Below are 23,596 nucleotides of genomic sequence, written 5' to 3' on the forward strand. Positions count from 1 at the left end.
GTGAAAAATAAAAAATCTGTGTCACAGTTACTGAGTAATTCTCAGAGTAATGTGCAGTTAGTATTTGACTGTGGCCAGACCAGAGCTGAACCACCATTTTGGGGGCAGAAACACTGTAATTTAGTCACTACACAACACCTAAGGGAGATTAAGGAGCTTGGGAGCTCCATCCCTTCTACTATTTGTCCTTTGTGTTGTACCTACGATTCAAACAGCAGACCAAGAAGCACCCTGCACATGACAGGAACGCTGCGTGGCTCAGGAAATAATAAATAATGCTCCTGCTTTCCCAGCTGAAGCTCGGTGTGGTTATCCCGGCAGAGGAATCTGAGCTGTCACAGGGATCAGGGGCGGGAAGGACCGGCGGCAGCGAGGAGCTGCCGGCAGTGACACAGGAGCAGCAGACACACTGTGCAGCTCTCCCACGCGTGTCCAGCCCAACAGGCACGAAGGGAAGGAGTGTGAGAGGAGGAGGAAGAACCGTGGGACGAGGTCTTGCTGAGAGCTGGAGGCATAGCTGAGAAATAGAACATCAATCTCTTCGTTTTGGATGAGCATAACAGGTTGTACTTCAGAAATAATCAATAGTCTTTCTGCTAGTGGAGTATTTCATTCCCAGCAGTTCCACGGCGAGTTTAAGGGAGATTATATATTTATGGTTTCCCATTAGAAAGACTTTTAGCAGGTTTACCTCGAACATATGGATCCTGTTTTGGTTCTTTTGTTTTAGCACTTAATGCTCGTGAAATTGCCAGTTAATGACATCCATGCCTAAACCATGTTGCTTTTTAAAGCAAAATGTCTACCAAAGGTCCGTGTTCATACTTACCACTTCTCAAGTACAGCAATGAAAATTTTAAGAGGTTTGTTACCTACTGTGTCTGGGGGAGGGAACCGACCGAATAATGAAATTACAAACAGGGGGTTAGATTAAAGCCCTGCCTGTGCTGGGTGTTGAGGCAACGCAACGCCAGTGGGGCACCCAGGGCTGGGCGGTGGGGACACGCTGGGAATGGGTGCAGGGAGGTCGCAGGGGATGCGGTGTGGGGGGAGGCAGGCCGGGAGCATGAGGCTCCTGGGACAGGGGGAGGGATAAGGGTCGGGGGATGGGGCTGGATGTGGGGAGACCGCGGAGCTGGGTGCGGGGGGACCCCGGTGCGGCTCAGCCAGAGAGCGCGTCCCCTCCGCCCCCAGCCCCGGGGTGATAACAGGAGCGCTTGGTGCCTCCGGCTGAGCCCCCCGGCAGAGTCCTTCCCGGCCCGGGGCGCTGCGGAGCTGGGCAAGGAGCGGAGCGCGGAGCGGAGCGTGTGGCACGCGTTACCGGCTGCGCTAATCACCCGAGCCTTTGATTGCCCTGCACGTGGGGACGAGCCTCCGCACTTCAAAAGAGCGTGGGAAATCCTGATTAAAAGGCTTTTCTCCCCCGTTGGGACCGACACCTTCTTTGAAGCCATTCCAAGCGACAATGCAAACGCACCCAGAGCCAAAGGACCGTATCTATATTTTAAGTGACTTTAATTTCTCTTTCCCCCTCTTGCTCTCTTCCCCCCTCCTCTCCTTTCAGTTTTGGAAACACCTGGTAAGTTGTAAAATGATTTACGAAGTGAAAGTGTTAAATGAGGCCACCAGCTGTAAGACTGACAGAGCTTTATGAGTTTTATTAGGTGCCCTATTATGGAAAATAAACTTTAATCCGTCCATAAAAACAGAATCTGAAAAACATATTTGCCCTTGTAGTCTGGAACACTGAAGGTATTCTTGTGAGACGCTGGGCTTTAAAGAGATTAATTTTATTGAGACAGACACAGTACACCGGTAGGACTTTGATACCGAGTCCGTGAATAGCTGCCTGTACCCGCAAGGCTGGTTTTCATGGGGCTGAGACACGTTTGAACACACACCTCTTGGGCATACAGGATATTTCTGGCCCGGTGGGGCACGTCTACCAGCTTAATTAGTGTGTATTTGATTGGAAATTAATGACTGAGGGAGGATCTACTTTGTTGAAGGGGGTAATCTCAGGTATCTCTTGAATTGTTGTTGTTTATTATTGTTATTGTTATTATTAATGTTGTTATATACATTATATATTTCATTTATTGATAATTTTTTTAAGATAATGTGTCCTCCAGATTGATAGGGTTTGGACATTTTAAGGTCTAAAGACGCAAATCCTGCTGACGGTGAGTAACTCGGGTGTGTCGCCGGGATCAGGGTGGAGGATCCACCGCTGCCCTGCACGGGTCCTGCGCGCTCCTGCACTGCCCTTCACTCGTGAAGATGCAGCCTCAGCCAGCGGCGTGAAAAATCAGAGATACAGATGTCTTTCTTTTTCTATCGCCTTGAAGTCTCCACAGCCCGTGACCGAAAGAAAATCGTTTACAAATTTAAATCAGAGCCTCCGATGTGATCGCTTTCCTGCAAGGGGGTAGGTATCGGCCAAGCCCAAATCGAGTTTATCCCCATCAAGTGTTCTGACATATGGGATCTGTTCAGATTTATGATATATCGTGGTTTTTGTCGTGTCGCCCCGGGGTGTGCAGGGCCGGTGAGCTGGTAACTACCTGCGGTACGCCTGGATGTCACCTGAAGCTCTCCGTGAGGGATAACGCTTTTCCTTCCCCAATCCCATCCCATAATCTCATCCGTGCGCCGGCCTGTGTTTCACGGGTGGATTTTCACAGAAGCCGTGAAGAGGGACCACGCTGTGGCCTCATAGGAAAGGTTAACGCGCGTTTGTAGAAAATACTTTTATTTAAAATATTATTATTTTCTTTTTATTTTTCAAGTGCACGGGAGTGGGAAAGTTCTGTGTTTCAGAGCTCCTCATTCTCATCCTCCGGGGCGATGAGGGGGATCGGTGTCCCACTAGCCGGTGGCACTTGGGATGCAGAACCGGGTCCCTCCTCCCCCCTGCGCAGGAGCGGAGCAGAGCAGAGCAGAGCCTCCCCGTAATTCATCCGCGGGGATGAATTGCCAGACGTGGCCCCGAGCTGGTGGGGATGAGCCAGTGATTATATTTAAATTCCCTATAATTGATTTGGGGAAAAGCTGCGGTGACAGGGATTAATTGATCTGCAAATTTATTGGCGAGATAAATCGTGCAGTTATGGAAAGCCCCGCCGGCGGGGCGGGGGGTCCCGTCCTCGGTACCGGGGAGGGCACGGGAGTCCCGCTCTCCTTTGGAAGCCGAGCCGCCCCTGGAAAGCAGTGCGCCTCCCTCCTTTCCTAGGCCCCAGCCCCTCGGCAGGGATCGCCCTGCCACTCCCCGAGCTCCCGAAAGCATCGCGCCCTGGGGACGCCGCCGCCTCCCCAAAACCCGCCTGGTCACACAGCTTCCTGCCCTGAACTGAGGCGCTCCTCCCGGGAAGAGCCCATGCCGATATAAGACATTACACGACAGGGGTGGCGCTGGGTGAAATTCGGGTCAAGGCGCGGTTCTCCACTCCCTCCCGGTCCCTTTTACACCTCCCAGCCCACCGGGGTGCCCTGGTCCGGGAGCGCTGAGCATCCTCCCCTCACACAGCGCTCGTACACCTCCTGTACAAAACGGCGTTTATTTCCCCCTCATCGCACGGGTGGGAGGACCTGGGGAATAATTTAGCATGCATAAGTAGAGGCAACTTTATTTTATAAATACAACATACAAAAATAAAGACAGTATTGAGATTTCCAACAGTTTTAACGTTCATGACATAAACAGTTTTCCGGATATATAGTAAGAACAAAACATTTCCAATACTCAACGAAAGGAACGCGCTTCCGGGGGCAGGATTTGGGGGTGGGGGAACTCAAGTTTTGTCTGTTTTTCAGACAACAGTAACACTGTATTCGCGGTAAATCCTCCTCCGCATGAAGGGCGGGGAAGATCCTCTTCTCCATCCCCCTCCAAGCAGGGAGAAATCAGAACAAGGGGGGAGCAGCCGGTGCCAGCCTGGAGCGGCGGGACGGCCGGAGGGAGCGGGGCGTGCGGGGCTCACTGGGGCTGCGCCGGGGCTCCGTGCCTGCCCTGCGGCTGCGTGTCCTCCTCGTCTGCCTCGGAGCAGTCGGAGGAATGGTACGGGGAGCATATCCCGGCCACCGCCGCCGCCGCCTCCTCAGGTTCGCTGTCGGGCAGCTCCCGCATCCTCCACCCGCCCCTCTTCTCGGGGGCGGGCAGCAGCAGGTCCTCATCCCCCTTGTCCTCCCCGCTGCCCCCCTTCTGCTTCTCGGCCTCCTGCGCCGCCTGCTCCGCCTGCTCCTTCGCCTTCATGGTGCGCTTCCACTTCATGCGCCGGTTCTGGAACCAGATCTTCACCTGGAGACCACATCACCTCATCCAGCGCCCGCCAGGGCAGCACCCTGCCTGCCCTCCCCGCGGGCCGGGCAACTCACCTGCGTCTCGGTCAGCATGAGCGACGTGGCCACCTCGAAGCGCTTGGGCCGGGAGAGATACTTGTTGAGCTTGAACTGGCGCTCCAGCTCCAGCAGCTGCTGGCTGGTGAAGGCCGTGCGGGGTCGGCGGCACTTCCCCAGGAGGTTGGACTGCGCCTGGGCTGGGAAAGGAGAAACGGGAGCGCCGAGGTGAGCGCGGAGCCGCCGTGCCGCGGCAGTGCATCCCCCGGGAGGGCGGAGGGGAGCGGAGAGGCAGGAAAGACTCTGCGTGTGAGACTGAAGCAAGGATGGGCAGTTAAGTTATCCACCGGAGCACAGACCGAGGCAGGGATCTCCTCCAGCCTCCAGGCCCTCTGACTCCGGGCTTTCTCGGCTTCCAAAGTGTCAGGGCATCGCCCACAGGGACCCAAAAAAGGGAATTAAATTAAATCCTTTAAATAAAGGAAAATATGTCTCCTGATTTCCCAAGAGCCTAACAAACGCGAGACAATAAACCGAAGCCAGGGATCGCGGCGAAGGGGCACCGGGCTCTCCGGGGAGCGGCAATTTGCTCCATTTCATGTTTTAGTTAAACCTGCCGCACTCCCCGCCCGCCCATATCCGTTTAATTAGCGGGATTTGCAGGCGGGCACACCTCCGGCGGGCAGGAACCAGGATCCGGACCGAGAGTGGGGCTCGCTCCGCACCCTGTGACCGCCGGGCATCGGCAGCCCCTCGGAGCATAAATCAGCAGCGAGGACTAGAAAACTGCCTTTGATATGGGAAGGAAAAAAAATAGGGAGTATTTTCAGCATTCAAAAAAATAATTAAAACTAAGGATTAAAGAGGACTAACCATAGGGGAAAAAACTACAAAAAAACCAAAACAAAACCAACCAAAAAACCCCAACAAAACAAACCGGCAACAACAAAAGCCAAACAAACAAGAAGACCCAACCATACAAAAAAAAAAAAAAATTACTCGGCCACGAGCAAGCGGGAACTGAGCCCTTTCGAAGGCCCCGACACCTCTGGGCATCTGATCCGGCAGCGCTACTAGCCATTTCTCAAAGTATTTTGGTACTTTGGTTTATTTGGTTTAGAAAAAATGAAAAACCTGAGAAAGGGAGGCTCCTGCTCCCCGGCCGCGGTTGGAGACAGCTCGCTAAAGCGGCAGAAAGAAAACGACAGTGTCCGCTCGCGGCCACAGCGCCCGGGAGATTTTCTCACTGCCGTGCGATTTTCCGAGGCTCGTTTCGCTCGGTTATTTATTCCCCTCTGCCCCTTGTTTGAGAGGCAGGGCTCTGACAGCTCTCCTAATTATTTTTTCTTCCTGAATGTTCCAGTCTAAACAACCCCAATTCGAGAGAAAACAATGGACTTTTTTGTCTGCGAATGTGTGCAGAGTAGGAGAAGGGGGAAAAAAAAAAAAAAAACCCACCTCAATTCTTTTCCTGGCATGATTTTCGTAAAACTACACCTCCGGTATTGTTAAACCGGCCATTCCCACCGAGAGCTCACACCTCCGAAAATGATCTTTGCTTAAACCAGATGCAAGTTCCCCATGGCCGCGAGGCCTGGAGCTCAGCACCGCGCTTTGCTGGGGCTCCGCGGCTGCATTCAGCACTCCCAGCCTTGCCTGGGCCCGAACACAAACCCTTCCAACTGTACTTCTTTCCTACTCCTTACCCCCAGGGAACGCAGATCCCCACGTTTTTGGCCGGTCACAGATCCTCCCTACATCCCTTTGCCTAGGAGACCTGACATCATTATTATACGCCCATTTCTGATAAAGGAGAAATAAAATTAAGAACGGTGGGTGAGTGATGCGACCTGCCACCTCTCTTTGAGGGGGGTTTACATTGAGACTGGGATTTTGGGGACGCCATGGGGACTCCTGCCCCTGCCCTGTCCCCACCAACCCCCACCTCCCCTCCCTTTTGCCCTCCGGGAGCGGCGGGGAAACGGCATCTGCAAAGGCAGGGAGCAATTTGTCACCTTCCCGTTTAACCTGCCGGGAGAGGCCGGGCTGTCCGGGGCTCCTCAAGGGCCGGGCATGGCGAGGTGACCGCACAGCCCCGGCTCCCATTGCGGAGCGCGGTTTCTTTCTTTTAGTATAAATCTTTTAAAAAAATAAAAGCGGCCCTTCCAGTTCAACTCTGAAGCTAACCTGGTTAGCCGGGGACAGGAGGGGACCTCTACCCTCTCGGAAGGAGGCAGCTCCCGGTAGGCCCCTGCGGCGGGACAGGGGACGGAGGGGACGCGGCCGCGTGGCGGAGGGAGGCGAATACTCACAGTTGAAGTCTGGCATCTTGGGCAGGATCATGCCCGCCGTGGAGGCTCGCAGCCACTGGTCCACCTGGAAGGTGCCGGCGCTGAGCTTGATGGGGTCGGCGGCGGGGTGGGAGGGGTACGCTCCCTGCACCTGCGAGTAGGAGTAGGAGAGCGTCGGGTGCTGCCCGCCCAGCGCCGAGTAGCCGTACACCGGGTGCCCGTAGAGAGCCGCCTGCGCCGGCATGCCCGGCTCGCCGGGCGCCGCGGGGTGTAGTCCCAGGGCCATGCCGGCCGCCGAGGCGTGGTGGTGCGGGTGGGCGCCGGTGCCAGCCCCGGGCAGGAAGCCGGGCTCGGGGACCAGGGCGCAGTGGGCGGCCAGGAGGCGCGGCGGAGAGGGGCTGTCGGTGCGCAGGCAGTCGGCGGGGCCGCCGGCGGGGTGCTCGGAGGAGGATGAAGAGGACGAGGAGGAAGAGGACGAAGACGAAGGGCTGCCGCTCCCGCTGCTGCTACTGCCGCTGCCGTCCAGCGAGGTGACCGGGGCCAGCGGCGCGCTCTGCCCCGCCGCCGCCGCCTTGGGAGGGTCGACAGCCAGCAGCGCGTCGATGCGGAAATCTTTGGATTTCTCCATGGGCGCGCCGGCGGGAGGCGGCTGGGGGCGGGGGACCGTGCGGCTGCCCCGGGCCGGCCGCGTCTCCCGGCGGGCGGCGGGCGGCAGTGCGGCCGCGCTCCGCGGCGCGCCCCTTCAAGGGCCGCAGGCTGCTCCCATTGGCCCCGCGCCGCTGCGGCCTCGCTCGCCATTGGCCGTTCCGTCCCTCCATCACGGCCGAGAGCCCGCCCCCTCACACCCCGCTGGGCTCCGCCGCGCCGGGGCCAGCCCGGGCTGCCCGCGGAGCACGGGCTGCTCTCTGTCCGCACAGACAGCCCTCCCAGCCCCGGCAGTGCGCGGCTCTCCGCCCGCCGCGGTGGCTCCGCCGTGTGTCCCGTGAGAGTTTTCCACCTTTCCCGCACCCGGCAAATATTTGCCGTAAACGCGCCGCAGGCCGCTTTTTAACGAGTCGGAAAGAATAAACACCTGCGGGTCAGGGAGTCACCCTGCCACCAAATCCCGGGCCTGTCAACAGCGTTATTACACCTGCTTATCTAAGGCAAACAGCCTCGGACAGAAAAGGGAAAGAGCGAGGCGAAGGGTCTCTCCTCAGCAGGGTCCCGTTTCCCGGGGGGATCCCCGCCCCGGCCGTGTGAGAGAAAGGTCAGGCCGCGGCACGAAGCGCTGCCAAGGCAAACACGTTCTCCTTTCAAAAAGCCTTTCCCTGCCCCGTGAAGAAGGGTCTCATCTGCGAGAAATGCCCCTGTCGCAGCTCCACCGCAGTGAGCTCCCTGGCAGCGGCCGCTCCGCTCACGGGGGGTGGCCGGGCTGTGCCCCAGGGGTGGCCGGGCTGTGCCCCAGGGGTGGCCCGACTGTGCCCCAGGGGTGGCCGGGGCCACCACAACAAGGGTGCGCTGTCCCTCCCGGCCCTGGGGTGCCCCTGGGGTGGGAAAACTAAAAGCATTGAAAAGGGGAAAAGAAAGGGAGGAAAAATGGAGAAGGAAAAGGAGTCCGACACAACTAACAAAATGTCTGACAACTTTGGCCCTGTCTCCTCGCCACTACTCCATGGGAGGGAGGCCCGGAGCACCTCTGCGGGGTGTGCCCACATGCAGACCCACCCACCGGCACACACAGACGCTCACCCTTTGCTCAGTGCCCTCCTATTCCCCTTTTCACCTGCACTTTTTCCCCTCTTGACCTCACTGGAGCCTCCAGACACACTCGCACAACAGACACGCAGACACAAGCAGGACAGACATGCGGACACAATTCCAGCAGGCACTCAGACACACCTGTGCACAGGCCTGGCACGACATGGCAGATGCACACGCGTGGCACCGCAGAGCCACACGCACACGATACCCCACACGGGCACCGGAGAGCAGATGCTCCCAAGCAGCCTCTCCAGCCCGGGGAAGCCCAACACGCCCCGGGCACAGCCTGCACACTGCGGGGGCCGGGCTCGAGTGGCACAACACCCCAGTGCACGCCGCTTCCCGGGATGAGGAGGGGCAACACCGAGCCTCAAGATCGCTTTCATGAGCCGCTTCGATTTTGTCGTGGCTCCGAGGGGCCGAGGAGGCCTTGGGGAAAGGACACGGGAGTTCGGCGGCCGCCCCGGGCATCCCAGCCGGCCCCACGTTTCCCACTGACCGTCACTGTGTGCCCCACGGGCGGGCAGCCCCCGAGCAGAGAGTGGGGTCCGCGTGGGCGATTCCGAGGAAGAGGAGGGTGGTGGACCCGCATCCGCCTCCTTCCCTGCGTCCCGGCCCCGGCAGGGATGAGGGCCACCCCTTCAGTGTGTGGTGTCCAGCCCACTGCACATGGGGACACGGCTGTCCCCGGCCGGGCTCCCCGGGGCAGAGCCGCTGCCAGCTCCCCATGCCCGGGCCGGCGGCGCCGGGGCTGCGCGGGCGCGTTGCGGCTGCGGATTGTCCCGCACTCAGGGGAACTGCTTTGGGTACAGCGTGCGGCCCCTTCTCGGGGCAGTCTGGGGGACGAGGGACCGAGCTGCAGGGGAAACCAGCCCGTGTCAGCAGGGCTGCGCTCAGGACACTGCTGGGGACGCGTATCCACCGCCGGAAGGATGAGCGGCTCGCAGCGGCTGGCGGTGGAGGGTGGGCGATGCCGTGAGTGTTTCTCCAGGCGGCGATGGGGCAGCAGGCGCTGCCGGCTGGTGGAGGACGAGCACCGGAGGCGGGAGACCGTGCGACCCGGGTCCATCACCGCCCCCGGGGCGGGCTCAGGCCGGCCGCCCCGTCTGGACACCCTGCGTCTTTGACCCGGTGTCGCACCTTTTGGCTAATGGATATTTAGTGCTTGGAGAAGGATTTCGATTTTTCTGATCTCTTTTCTCTCTTTTATTTTTTTTAAACGAGTCTCATTTTTAAAAAACTTTCTTCTCCTTCCTCCCTTCCTTCTCTCTTTCCTTCTCTTCTTCCTTCTTTCCTTCTTTCTCTTTTTTCGTTCCTTCTTTCTTTCTCTTTCCTTCTTTCCTTCTCTTTCTCTTTCCTTCTTTCTTTCTCTTTTTTCTTTCCTTCTTTCTCTCTCTCTTTCTTTCTCGCGTTCTTTCTTTTCTCTCTTTTCTCTCTTTTCTCTCTTTCTTTCTTTTCTCTCTCTCTTTCTTTATTTCTTTTTCTCTCCTTCTCTTTCTCTCTCTCTCTCCTTTTTTATTGTTTTCCTTTCTTATTTTTTGTTGTAATTTTAAAAGTCTTTTTTTCCTTCCCCCCGCACCGTTCCTTCCCGTGTGTTTGTCCCCCCAGGTGCCGCAGGGCATCCCGGCCCGCTGAACTCCCCGCGGCTCCCGCACCTGTGTTGATCCAGTATATTGCCCGGGAGCCAACAATGCGCGGTTATCTCGGCGCAGATAGCGCAGGGAGCGCGCTGCCGACACCTCCGGGTGGTCCCTTTCAGCAGAGCCCCCGCTGCCCCGGCCGTGGGCAAACAGATGCCTATCTCGCCTTTTGAAAAGCCGGGGCGGTGCGCTCAGGGGCGGCCTGGGGCACTGGGGTAAATCCCGGTGGGAACAGCGGAGCGCCCCGAGCCCTGCCATGGGGTGTCTCTCATTTTTCCGAATTAACTCCCCCTGTATCCCCAAAGCCGTTTCAAACCGCGGGCGCGGGGCCAGCGTTATTGCCAAAAACACATATTACACTGCGACATTCTGTAAATGAGATAATGATACATAAACCTCCCTGATAAATGTGACATCCTCGGGATGTCTCCTCTAAATTAGCCTCTTGCATTGACTGCTAATAATGGTGAGTTTATGAAAGCAATTTCAGTGCAAAAAGCACAGGGTCTTCTCGGTCTAATCAGCTGCCTCTCCTTAATGGATGAGGGGGTCAGGCGGAGAATTATTGACACTCTGCTGCCCTTAACCTGTTTCCCAATAAAGCTGATTAGTTTTTGTCAATTCATCAGCTAACCACTCTCGCCGGGACTGCATCAAAGCCTTATTTGCTCAGGGGAAATCAACAAGTCACAGATCAGATCCATTACGGAGCAGCCCCTGCTGCCGGCAGCTCCCGCACCGGGGCGGCTCCTAGGCTGAGGGGCTGCCCCAGGCCATTTTTGGGGGGAAATGAGCCCCTCCGGGTGCTCTGGCTGGGAAGAACACCCTCAGACACTTGGAGAATGCCTGCGCGTTATCAAACTTTCCCCTTTCGCCCGGGAAAGAAGTTGGGGATCCCGGGAGGGCTCCCGGCAGCTCCCAGAGGCAGATGGGTCTCCACCAGCACCTTGCCCCTCCTGGGGTCTCGGAGGGCGACAGCCAGCCCTCCCCTCCCGGGAAAAAGGCATTTCACACACTGCAAGGTGTCCGAGCTGGAGAGAAGGACTAGCCAGCCCAAACCCTCCCTTCGACTCAGCCCCCCACATCTGGACAGAAAGCCCTGCAGTGGGAGGCCGGGATACATTTTCTAGATGTTTTTTGGTTGTTTTCTTTTTCTTTTCTTTCCTACAAGCCATTTTCCAAAGTTTTGCGTGGATTGCTATAGACTTTCTCTTCAGATAACGTCAAACAAAAAAATTCAATCTATTCCTACTATTGTTGCAATCCCCTCATCAGTCGCGGTTTTTCTGGAATGACTGACTCTGGACAGTTTTTGTTCATCCACAAGAAAACAACAAAAAGCCCACCCAATATGCGCTGCCACTTTAAGCCAGACCGACAGCCTCTCAGTCCATCCCCCTTCAATTTAATTTCATTAAAACAGAGCATGAATATTTCTATTAAACCTAAAATGAAATATGAAGCCATTTAGACTCTGCCTGCACCAATCACCCAGATTTATGACTTTTATTCATCACATCAAGAGCTGGGAAAAATGAATTTTCTTCACCCAGGAAGGAAATAAAAACCCTGCCTTGGTCATTTCCAGAAAGCTGTTAATTTGCCCGTGTGGTAATTACTTTCACAATTAACTAAAATACAAATCAACCTGACAAATCGGGCTAGTTTATATATTAATTAGCCAGTTTAAATTTATTCGTTATGAAAAGACAATTTAAGAGGACCCCGGGTGTCTGTTTTATCGCAATAAATTATCGCTCGGAAATGGGGGCTAATAAAACATCCCCGCATCTGAGGGCACCGCGCGGGGTTTCCGCGGGTGGGAGCGCGGCTGTGCGCGGGGGCGGCGATGGGAGAGGGGCTGGGGCAGCGCTCCGCCTCCAGCCGCGCTGATTTAGCACTCCGTCGATAGGATCATTCGATGCCTTTTAGCTTGTGATCTTTATAAATGTCCCGCTATTAAATTAGAAAATGATTCTCTCCTCGTTTAATTGTATTCTTTCGTTTCTTATTTCCAATTAATTAGTCCTATCGACGTTGCAATATTTTAAGTGACTGGAGTCCGTTTGCAGTGTAAAATATATGGGTCAGCGCGTGCAATTTTAGACTAGGCAGAACTATATAATGTGGGTTTTAACTACTCTTCTCTCATACGTCTTAAACATCTGGCTGGATGCATCACTGGGAAACACGGCGCGGATCTTACGCGCTGGGGACAGGCGACACTCCGCGCTCCGCACGGGGCCGCGCTGGCTGCGCGCAGCTCAGGTCCCTGAAAATCCCTTGCGCTGCTCGTTCCGCCGCCGCTGCGGGGAACAGAGAGGTTCAGGGCAAACCGGGCTGTTTGGGGGAAAAGATGAGGCTTTGCTTGGCTTTTTTTTGTTTTGCAGTGAAGCTCTGTGGGCTGCAGAACGCCTTTGGGGCTTCCCCCGCCCTGGCAGCGCCGCAGGGAAAGGGCTGAGGGCTGTGCAGGGACACCTCCTGCCCTGCTGCCTGTCCCGTCAGGAGCCTGGGCTGGGAGCTGGAGAGGCAATAACGGGGCGTTAAATAGGTATCCAATACATGAGATGGGGTGTTGAATAAGCAGCCCTCTCCTGGCTGGGGTGATCTGCAGACCCTCAGAGCGCTGCCCGAGGGGTGGGCTGCGGGTGGAGGGGGATGAGTGTCGCTCCTGTGCCAGGAGAAGCTTCAGGGGGGCCTGGTGCTTTTTCACTTTCTCTCCTCCTCTCTCCCGTGTAGGAAAAACCCCTGAGAGCAGCCCTAAAAGACAGATTGGGCAGCATGGATGATCTTATTTAAATCTTTTCCAGGGTCATCCTACCCCCGGTGCAAGCCCCCCTTCCTGACCAGCCACAGGCTCTGCACAGTCCCACCTTCCCCGTGAGCTGGGTTGGCTCTGCCTCCATGCTGTGAGGCTTTGGGGGACCCCATGAGCCCAGGGGGGCACCTGAATATACACAAGGGCAACGGGGCAGCCCCCCAGGATTAGGATGAGTGCAGGGAGGGGCTGCCACACACACTGAGCAGGCAGGTGAGCATGGCTGGGCTGTGACAAGGTGACACTGTGGAGGACACACTGTTTCCTGCTCCTCTGCTCCCCTTGGTGCACATGGACATGAGCACCCCTGATCTCCTAGTGCTTCATCCCTCAGCTGATGCCTTCTCCCTGGTCCAGCCCATCCCATCCTAACCCCCAGTCTGGGGAGTCACTGTGAGACCTGAGTGTCTCAGACACCTTGTCTGTACAGCCTCACTGGGACACCCTGGGGCTTTCTGGGTGGTCCTTCACTGATTTGTGCTTAAACACCTGCTACAGAGAATTTGCCTTCCACCCACATCTGGGGTGATGCCAGACCTCTCCCTGACAGCTTGGGCAGAGAAAACCCGGGCAGAGTCACTCCTGCAGCAGGCAGTGTTGTACTTTGCTGTCCCCAGCTCACCTCGTGTCACTGGTCCCTCCAAATGGGAATGCACCAGGGTCCATGGATTTGGAAGCTGCCTTGAGCTTCCACGTTCAGGTGGTTCTAAACTCCATCTCTAGCCCTGCCTCCATGGGACCCTTTCTCCAACCAGGCAAAGCTTCTTGTAATTATTTTAGAGGAACTATTTGGAGAAATAGCAGAAATGTGATGGAGAATAGGAGAATTTGGAGAAATAGGAGAAATGTGGATGGAGAGTGGGATATCTGCCACCTCCCCAGGATACACACAAAGCCTCTCTTCACCTTCAGGCTGCTCAGCTCTGGGACTGTTTGGACCTCCAGTGTGTATGTCAGAGGAACATAAATGCCAGGAAGGATAAAAGATGAATCATAAAGGCAGATTAATAATGTGACAAATACTATTGTTTCCTGGCCAGGGTTCCAAAGGTCCCTCCCATCCTTGGTGGGCTGAAAAAATCACCTAATGTGGTAAAACCTAAACGTGAACTGCTCTCACTATTGATTGTATCAAATGTCATCGCAGTGACATCAATCACGGCAAGTTCCTCCCGCGATTTAGGAGATTGTAATGTGTGATTCCATAAGACTCTCATTGTGATTTAGCATTGATTAATGCGCGTTCATAAAATGATATAAAACTTACTTCTCTTCCATTGTAGAGCCCCAAACCGCATTCCAGCCAATATTTCAAAACCTTGTTAATGTAACTGCTAATTTCAGAGGGTGATGGGGATGGTTATGGTGTACATGGGCTGGTGCTGAGGGGTCTGCAGTGGGGGCAGGAAGAGGTTAGAGGAATTATTTCCAAAGCAGAAAATTGCTGTCCGGTTTAAATTATTTTAGGCGTTACATGGTCATTCTGCTGTGCCTTCAGATTCACATCAGAGCTCCTGAGGATTTAATCAGCACTTTGAAATGCCTGACTCTAAATGCTCAAAAAATCAAATTATTTTGGTGATAAAGCCCACAGTATTTGTACCTGTGGCTTCTTCATTTCTGCATGGCATTTGGCCACCTGCCACTCCCAGTGAACTGGCTGCTCTGAAGATATTCATAGACACAGTTTGCTTTTGCTGTATTTTCTGGAGGTAGGAGGCTCTGCTTGGCACATGGCCTAGTACAAAATAGCTCATGCTTTTTATTTCCTTTTCTCGTCTTTTTTTCAGACACATACCAGGGATTGCGATATGCATGCATAATGGTATGTGACCCAGGAATCATGCTCTTAAAAAAAGAAATCATATTAGTGAAGTGGGGAAGAGACTGAGTGACTAGCAAAATGTTTGGAGAATAAACAAAAAGGTTGAAAATTGACATCTGGATGAAAAACAGTATGTAATAGGAAGTTGAATATTTGGTGCTTTAATATAAATAATTTAGTTATAGATAATAGACATTAGAGAGTTCACAGGTTTACTTGATGGGAAATATATTGATAATACATTTTTTCTTTGCAAAATGTATGCAATGATCGCAGTTTTGGTTTAATAATAAATGTAACTTTGAAGAATCATTTGATTCAAACCTCTGCTTTATCTAATGGCATTCAGAATTATTAATACCTGTCTAGCCAGCTAAAGAGGTTTTTAAAAGAGTATGCTGGGTGTTCTGCAATTAGAGTAGCCATCTGCCCTTTATTAAAACTCCATTAACCTTTACATTAAAATACATTTAAAATGCAGACACACTGAAAATATCAAACACAAATAAAATAGATAAATCTAAGAGGTTTCTTTGCTTAAGTGGCTTATTTGTGCAGAACCTGGCAACTTGTTGTGGCATCTATAATTTCCCAGGGACAGATAACCCCCTAGAATAAATTTTCCAATGTTACGGATAGGAAATAATTACAAGAAGGTAATGGAATTAATAACATCCCTGATGAAAATTTCTAGAATGTGATCTTGTTTATTGAAGGCTAGAAAATCGTTCAAAGTTCACATTATTAACTTCAGAATAAAATCCGTAATTTTAAAAGCAGAATTAAATTGCTTCACTCATTCAGCTGTTTGCAGTGGAGCTATTTCTGTGGTAGAATGACTCATGCAAATAATGTGATTGAAAATTTTCTGAAAATAGTCAGATATATTATCAATATAAAATCCAACACAGCTCCTGCAGATGCTGCTGCATTGTTCTTTGAGCCTCATACTGTTGTCTGTCTAAGGAGTGAGAGTTATGCTGTATTTTCCCTGCCTGAATTATGATTACCATTTTCCCTGCCTGAATTATTATTACCATTGCTGACTTTGTCCATAAATAAATAACTCTGAAAAAACCCTTCTAAGACCCGTTTTTACTTGCCTCCATTTTCACACATTTGATCAATGCAGGCTGAAATTCCTGAATATCTGTAATATCTGCCTTTTTTTTTTAAACAAAAATGGCTCAGCCATTTTCATGACCCAGATTAAGAAATAATCTCATTGTTTCAGCCAATTTCAAGTCTTCCCCGTGAGGGTGTTTTCACACCCACTGATTTACAGCCGCAGCTGGCCGGGATCATCCCCCTGGCACAGGGCACACCTCCTGTCATTGATCCCACAAACCCAGCCTTCGGCCAAAGCATAAAACTTTCCAAAGTGAGCTGCACATCCTGCTTAGCTGCGTTTCCCAGGGGTTGCCTTCGCTCCTGGTCAGGCTCTGAGCAGGGAATGAGGGGAATGAGGTGTCAGAGCCACCGGCAGCGAGGGAAGGAAGGGACAGCAGGAGCCTGGGGAGGGATGCTCTGAGCGCTGTGGGTACCAAACCTGCGGGGCAATTCAGAGCTGGGGTTGCTGGGGGCAGGAGGGGACATCGGAGACAGGGATGCTGAAGCTGGGAAAAGAGAGAGGGTGGTGGAGGTGAGGAGGGACGGCGAGGAGAAGATGGGGAGGGGTGGAGCGGCAGGGAGAGGCAGAGCCTGCAGAGAACCAGGCAGAGAGGATGTCAGGATAGGGAGAGGTCAGCAGTGGTCAGCGGCGGTCAGCGGTGGTCAGTGTTCTGTGCGATCAGCAGTGCTCAGCAGCTGCTCACACAGGAATGAATTCCTGACAGTCCTGGGATCGAATAACCTCATTTTCATTGCAGAACTGTCTTTGCAAAAATTTAATGTGGCAAACCCTTTCAATCCACCCTGCAAGGAAATGTTTTTGCTCGGCTTGGCAGTGTATTCTCAGAGCTCTGTTTTCTCAGAAACTTGTACAACATTTGCAGTTTATTTTTATTCAGAACAAGCACAAATGTCAAAATTACAGAATTTCCCAAGAACCACACATGGCGCTTCCTTTAAGGCTCTGGTCTCAGTGATCCATGGATATCTGATGGTACAATTTAAGTTCAGATCCCAGTTATGCCCTTCTGATGAGAAAACAGTCAGGGAATTAAATAATATACTTCCATGGACTATAATGCTGTTTTCTTAATGGCATTTTCAACAGCAGAATCCACATCTCCCCGGTTTGAATGATCATCTTGGAAAAAAAATCTCAGCTTTCAAACAGGTTTAGTTTTCTTAGCTGCATTTATACATGGTCCTTGTATTGACAGTAGTTTTTGATTAATATTGTGTATCACATTCCTTAATGCATCAGTTGAATTAATTATGCAGAAACATTTGGCCACCTGGACGCGCTATTGATGAAACGACATTTTATCGACAAAATGACAATTTAATACTGAGCTCTCCTAAAGCTCTCTGCTGAATAGATTAGTTCAGCAAGCAGAAGAAGGGCTGTGGGCAACTTGGGAAACCCTTTTGTTTTCCCCAAAGTCTCTCAGTTGGCTATGAGTACCTCAGGATTGCTACTGGACATTAGTGCTGGGCTGCTTGGTGTCCTCAGGTCCAGGTTGGATGGGGCCCTGGGCAACCTGATCTAGAGGATGGAATCCCTGCCAGTGGAAGAGATGCACAGGGGTTTCAATTAGATGATTTTTAAGGTCTCATCCAAGCCAAACCATTCCATGATTCTATGGTTTCACGACTCTGCCAGTGGACAAGACACAAAGCAGTGGTTTCATCCACAGCTTTGCTGGCTGAGCTCAATGTAGTTCTCTGAAATGCACATGTGGGTCGTGGCTCTGACATCTCCTTCTGGCAGGGGCCCTGCTATGGCTTTGGACAGTTCAAATAGTTTGGTAAATGAGAGGAACTGTGGCTGGGTGACAAAAATGGCTGTTAAGGGGAAAAATGAACTTGCCTCCACCAGCATGGCTTGCAAAGAGCCTGGGTTTGCTGCCCTAGCCACACCTGGCAGAGAGGAGCACTCAAAACTTTCCCTTCCCACCACTCTGTGGACAGTAGGATCTTGCTGTGTGGACAGTAGGATCTTGCCTCAAAAAGGCTTTTTTTTTTAGCTTTCCATGTCTTTGAACCCCAGACTATAAAAATCAAGCAGACTTCAAAATGATAGATTTGGAGTGGGATTTTCAAAAGCTTACAAGTGACTTTGGAACAGGAGTCCTATGAAATTGCTGGGGTCTTCCATCATTTGGGCACCCTTTAAAAAAATCATATTTTTTATCGGGACCTCAGTTTAACTTTCTGAAAAAATTGGAGTGTAGAGGTGGTCCTGATGATGAAGAATAATATTGACTTTCTGTAGCTGATAGCAGAGATGTGAGTGGGCTGGGAGTTTTCCAACCAGATGTTTTTCTCTTGGAAAATGCTGATTTATTAAAACTGAAACTTTTCATGGGAACATATCAGTACTGATTAAATTTTGTTGAGAGAGATTGCTAGGGTCTGAGCCAGAATCTCTGACTGTAACAAAAAATGAGATCCTTGAACAGGGAATGGCCAGCAGGTCAGGGCAGCCATCTGGAGCCTGTCTGGGTCAGGTAGAGGAGCTGAAGGGCTGTGAGTCTCCCACATAACTGACAAAGCCCTTGGGCTATTGCTTACTCCAAGGATCATCTACTGGTTTTTCATAAAGCAGACTTTAAAACCTCTACACCTTATTGTTATATGTAATAGGAAGGGTATTTCTTGCCTAGGTTGTTGTGAGAATTAAATATTTTCTTGCAATGTCTTTGAAAATCTGATCTATCAAATTATTGGTATTGCTCTATTAATACTAATTTGGAGAGGAAAGTGCATTTCAGGGTACAACCATCAGGAGCACTTGGAAGAGGATGGGTGAACATCAAGTCCAAAGACTTAATCCTCTGGTAGCAAATTACTGGTAACTGCATTATGGTGAGTTAATATCAGCAAATGTTATTAGTGTGAGGATTTGTTCCCATGTCAAAATGATGTTAATACAATATTAGTGATGCAGGTCTTTGGTGTCAACATAAGAATATCAAATGCAAGTGGAGGAAAATTGCATTGGATTGTGGAGATGATGGCAAATCAATGACACAGAAAATCTATGGAGAGCAGTTCACAGTGACACAAGAAAGCAGTGTCTGCATAAATCAGAGTAGACCAATGGACACTGAAAGGAAATTTCCATGCAAGATTAAATGGACACAGTTATCACCTCAGAACTACATGAAATAAGTGCTGCAAAATGAGGATGATACTGTGATGGAGACATTTAGACCAACCAATGTCAACAGGAATTGCTGCCATGAAGAGGAAGCAACAGGCTCCTCCAGCACAAACTCCAACAGCAGCAGGAGCAGCTCCTGGGCTCCACCAGGCCTGGGAGCTCCTGTGGTGGATCAGTCCCTGCAGCACTTGGTGCTGAGCAGACACAGACCTGCACAACCTCCACTGGCCCAGAAAGCTGCCACAGATGGGGACAGCAGGCGTCTGCAAAGGGGACATGGCCAGGAGAGCCCAAAGGACAGCATGGGCAACGTGGGGGCAGCAGCCCCTTCCAATAACCTCTGCTTGCTGAATTTTCTGTATGCAAAGGAAAGAGGTGAAGGATGAGGAGGGTGATGCTTTGGGAACTCATGGGGTCACAGAGAAGAAGGGGAGGGGGCTGGAGAGCTGGAGTGAGAGCTGGCAAGCTGATTCTGATGGGAAGGAAAAGTTGATGGTGGAGCCATCCAACACCTTTTCTAACTAGATGTGTGTTTAAGAAGTAATCAATATATTTGAGGGGGAATGAGTTGATGTGCCCCATCATCTTACCTCCTTGCACTGTGGAATTTAGGGAGTATTCCTGACTGTGTCCCCATCCACCTGTCCATCCAACACTGCAGCCCAGCTGAGTATCTCTGTCACAAGTTCACACAGTCCAGCCTTAAGGGCATCACAGCATGTGGAACTGGATGACAGAACCCACAAATATCTCCAAGGCAGCTCACACCTGGCACAGGCACTGCAGGCACCTACCCTGGGGAGGGCAGGAATAACCCTGCTCCAAATGCTGCTCTTGTGGAAACATCTCCTCCATGTCACAGGCTCAGCCCAGCCCAGGCATGGTCCTATCTCCCAGCAGGCTCCCTGTGTATCTTGGACTCAAGTTCTCTGCTGTGGGTGGAAGTGAGTCTGCATTTTCTACGTTTAGTGCACATTTACTGTACATTTACTGTACATTTATTGCACATTTATTGCACATTTGTTTGGTTGAGGCCCAGCAAGCTGGGTCCTGGGGAATTCAGTGGGAATTCTGCCACCACTTTGACAGCGAATAGGACCAGGTCCTGTGTCTGCAGAGCAGTATAAGTGTCCTAATGTGCTTAAAGTGTTTATAAAATTACTTAAGTCAGACACATTTTTCAGTCCAGCCCATTAGCCTTTCACATGTGTTTGTGCAGAGCACAGTGCCCAGGCAGACTGGCGGCTTGTAAATGTTAAATCAGCATAAATATCACAGCCTCCACGAGGCCCATTCATGTGGTAACTCACAGCATGATTAACATAATGCAGGGAAAGAAAATATTGACATTTTATAAATCTGTATCTCCGTAATGCTGCAGGAAAAGTGATATCTGTGATACTAATGGACGCCTAATTAATGTTATTACAATACTTACAGCTCACTGAGAAACTGATGAGAGAGCCTGTAAAAGAGATAAGATTAAAAGAGAGAAGAGTAGTAGTAATTTCAGCCACATTTCTGGCAGCAAGCTCTAGGGCAGCTCCTGCTTTAACTCCTGCTACAGTCACTGCTGGCATTTATGGCTTTGTAGCTCCAGGGGTTCCTCTGTGAGGATGCTGGGTGGTAGAGGGGAGCAGAGAGTGTTGATCAATAAAATTCAAGTTTGGCAATGAATCAGAGAGATTTTGCTGCCCATGACATTAGTGGCTCCTGCTCAGAGCTGTCTTGACAAAGCAGAGGGAGATGAGATGGAGAGGAACTCGATGACTGTGACAGCAGTGATACAGTGATACAGTGATTTCCAGCAGGGAAATGCTGGAGAAGGAAAAGGCAGAGTCTTCCTGGCATGGTCTGCTGCCAGTGTGAGGTTTGCAAGGTTTTGTGGGGTGTTGTCTAGTTAAGTTTCATAGCTGGCTTCCAGGCCTGCCATTAACCAGCAAATTTGGTTCAATCCCAGTGATGACAAACAGGTATTGGCTTAGCTTCATGCTGTTTAGGGCAAGGAATCACTGAGCAGCATTTGAAGAAGCATTCCTGTAACTTGGAAATGTTACTCCCTGCCATCCTGAGGGGCTGAGCAGAGGCTCCTTGGTGGGGCAGGAAGGTCCCAGCTGTGTGACCCTGGGCTCCAGGCAGGCAGGGGAAACTGGGATTGCACATCCCATCCACAGCAGGGATGTGGGGACCTGACAACATCGCAGGGCATTGTGGTGTGATGAGCAGGACACTCCAGAAAAACAAAATTAAAAGCCATTCTTGGGCTAAACCACTGGCAGTGGTTGGAAAATGAAAGCTCAGGATAATGCTTTTTTTTAACAGCTGCAGGATTTGTAGTGATGTTGATTTCTGTCTGGGACATACAGACTTGCCTTCTTTTTTCTCTGCTCTTTGAAAGATGCAAATGTTTCCTGGAGGTGTAGCAGGTCCATTGATATTGACTGTATTCCAAGAAGGTCTCCTTCCTGCAGCCTCTGGAGATGTGGGGCACTGGTTGAAGTGCTGACCCTGCTGCAGAGCTGTGTCCTCCTGCAGTGAGGCTGCATTTTCCTGCCTGTACACACCAGCCAGAGGGCCACTGTCAAAAAGGACTCTGCCAGGCTACTGCAGGGGAATACAAATAACATACAGCAATGCTAGAACTGCATCATGTCATTACAGGCAAATTCTCAAGCAAAGTTACCTTGAGTGCACCAGGAATTCTTAGGATGTGAGGACTGACGTGTGATGTGCCTGAGGACACTGATCCTCCACTGCTTGCTTCTCTCCAGCTCTAGTGGTGTTGATTTTGCTTCCACCACACTGGAGCAATTAGTTTTAGTGGCTAGGACATCATTTGTATGTTGAATAGGCTAAATTCTTTAATGCAAGACTGTTTGCCCCCAGAGGGGTTTAGAATTTTCCAAAAAGATGGCAAAGAGCCATTGTGTTATCCTGAATCACAGCCTAGTTCCAGAACAATCAGCTCTAAGTTGTTTAAGAAGGCAGGGTACATTAAAGTGGCTGTAAATCAGCATAATGAAAACAACAGTACCTACAGAAATTCATTACATATCTGATATGCTGGGGTGTTATTTTTTTATTTGGTTCATTTTGCTTTATGATTGTTTTGCAGCATAAAATTCCGATGGATGTGAAAATACAAACTGCTGCCACCCTTCTCACAGTAAACAGAAAGTGTTTCAAAAAATAAATAAATAAAATAAACACCTAAATGTTTTATTATAATAAAGTTACTTGAGGCCAAGAGTTCAATAAGGAGAATTTATAAACATATCATTTCAGATCTTGGAAGGATTTCAACATAACTTGCTTGTGGTACGGTAAGTGAGGAGAAATCCATCTGCAAGTCTCTCTGGAGTAATAAATATATGGAAATGTCTCTTTGTATTTGCTATGAATTTACTGTAGCACAAAAATGCTCTAGACTATCCAAATCAAATATGCATGACTTTTGGGCAAGGAAGAAATTCTTGAGGCACTCTAATCTTATATTAGTTAAATTCTAGTTTTCCACAAAACACAAACCTTATTCTCTCTTAACTATTTTGACTCCAAAGGTACGATCCAGAGGTAAGGTTTTGAAGAATCAGGCCCCAGGGCTCCAGCTTTCAGCAATATTTTTGAATATGTTTTCATCTAAGCTGACAGTGTAAATAAATTATAATAATTGAGACTTCATTTTATGTCCATTTGTAAATGAACATAGATTTTTCAATTTATCTAAGTAATTAACCTTTATCAGCACTGCTGGCTGTAATGCAATGACAATTTCATACACAAATAGACATAGGTGATTATCTGTAGGTATTTTGGGCTTGCTCACCAGCCTACTCCTGGGCAAATTCTCTGCTGTGCAGGTGGATATGGCTGAAGAGTCACCTACTGCAAAATTCCCCATCACATTGCCAGCAGCTGCCTCTGTAGGACAGTGAGAGATGGGGCTGCTGAAGGGAACAACTTTGCTACAGTAGGACAGTTTTTCATTTAGTGGCACTGCTGAGATTGGCACCTTTGCTACCATTCACCACTGGAATTGAATTAACCTATTTAACTAAACACAGGACTTTGAAACCTTGCACAAAGAGTAGGAAAAAAGAAAAAAAGATGGTCATTCAAAGTTTCTGGTGAGGTTTTATTTAGGGCAGCTGTTAGTAGGCAGATATTATAGATCCCTTGTCCCACTCCAACAGAAATACTGCCTCCTTTCCAAATACCTGGTTTTAGGCTCATTTCCTAGGGCTACAATGTTCACTCCAAACAAATTTCCTCACATAGGACAGACAACCAATGCCTCTCCAGTCTCTGCTATGTCATCTCTTTCTTTCCTATGCATATGAAAAAAGGGTTCAAGAAAGGTAGGAATTACCAAGGCCAGCCCTTTTCTCAAACCTGCAGCTAGAACTTTTGTAGCTGACCCCTGGATTTCCTGCAAGGGAATCTGCTTGCAGACATCCAGAATGGGAGCAAAGCAAGCCCCACTTTCCATCTGCAGTTTTGCAATGACCTGGAGGCTTACCCAGGAGTTCAGATATCTTGTCTTTAAAAAGTTTATTGATTTGTTGCCTGGACAGTCTTTCAGATTCAACAAAATCATCCATTCTGATTTAGAAAAAAAAAGAAAAAGTTTGAAATAGTTTAAATAATACTTACGAGTAGCTCTAGTCTTTA

General features: G+C 50.6%; 1 protein-coding gene and 1 long non-coding RNA gene across 2 annotated transcripts; one reads left to right on the forward strand and one right to left on the reverse strand.

Moving 5' to 3' along the window:
• The first annotated feature begins 1,894 nt into the window (after positions 1-1,894).
• Positions 1,895-2,929, forward strand: LOC146440786 (uncharacterized). The gene is made up of 3 exons (XR_014849667.1): positions 1,895-2,022; positions 2,215-2,428; positions 2,544-2,929. It is a non-coding gene; the product is annotated as an uncharacterized LOC146440786 (long non-coding RNA).
• A 609-nt stretch (positions 2,930-3,538) lies between these two features.
• Positions 3,539-7,636, reverse strand: MNX1 (motor neuron and pancreas homeobox 1). Its single transcript, XM_085050278.1, has 3 exons — positions 6,648-7,636; positions 4,375-4,535; positions 3,539-4,297 (listed from the first exon to the last, which is right to left on the reverse strand). The coding sequence occupies exons 1-3, from the start codon at positions 7,252-7,254 to the stop codon at positions 3,977-3,979; spliced, it is 1,089 nt and encodes a 362-aa protein (XP_084906404.1). The 5' UTR covers positions 7,255-7,636; the 3' UTR covers positions 3,539-3,976.
• Between the last annotated feature and the right edge of the window lie 15,960 nt (positions 7,637-23,596).

The sequence above is a fragment of the Lichenostomus cassidix genome, chromosome 2 (genome assembly GCF_008360975.1).
Source record: "Lichenostomus cassidix isolate B80296 chromosome 2, HeHo_3.0, whole genome shotgun sequence".
NCBI classification, from domain to species: Eukaryota; Metazoa; Chordata; class Aves; order Passeriformes; family Meliphagidae; genus Lichenostomus; species Lichenostomus cassidix.

Excerpts from the sequence above, each read along its gene's own strand:
- MNX1 (XM_085050278.1), bottom strand. The coding sequence starts at position 7,254 with ATGGAGAAATCCAAAGATTTCCGCATCGACGCGCTGCTGGCTGTCGAC. Across the intron at positions 4,536-6,647 it reads CAAGATGCCAGACTTCAACT|CCCAGGCGCAGTCCAACCTC; the intron begins GTGAGTATTCGC and ends CTCCTTTCCCAG. Across the intron at positions 4,298-4,374 it reads TCATGCTGACCGAGACGCAG|GTGAAGATCTGGTTCCAGAA; the intron begins GTGAGTTGCCCG and ends TGTGGTCTCCAG.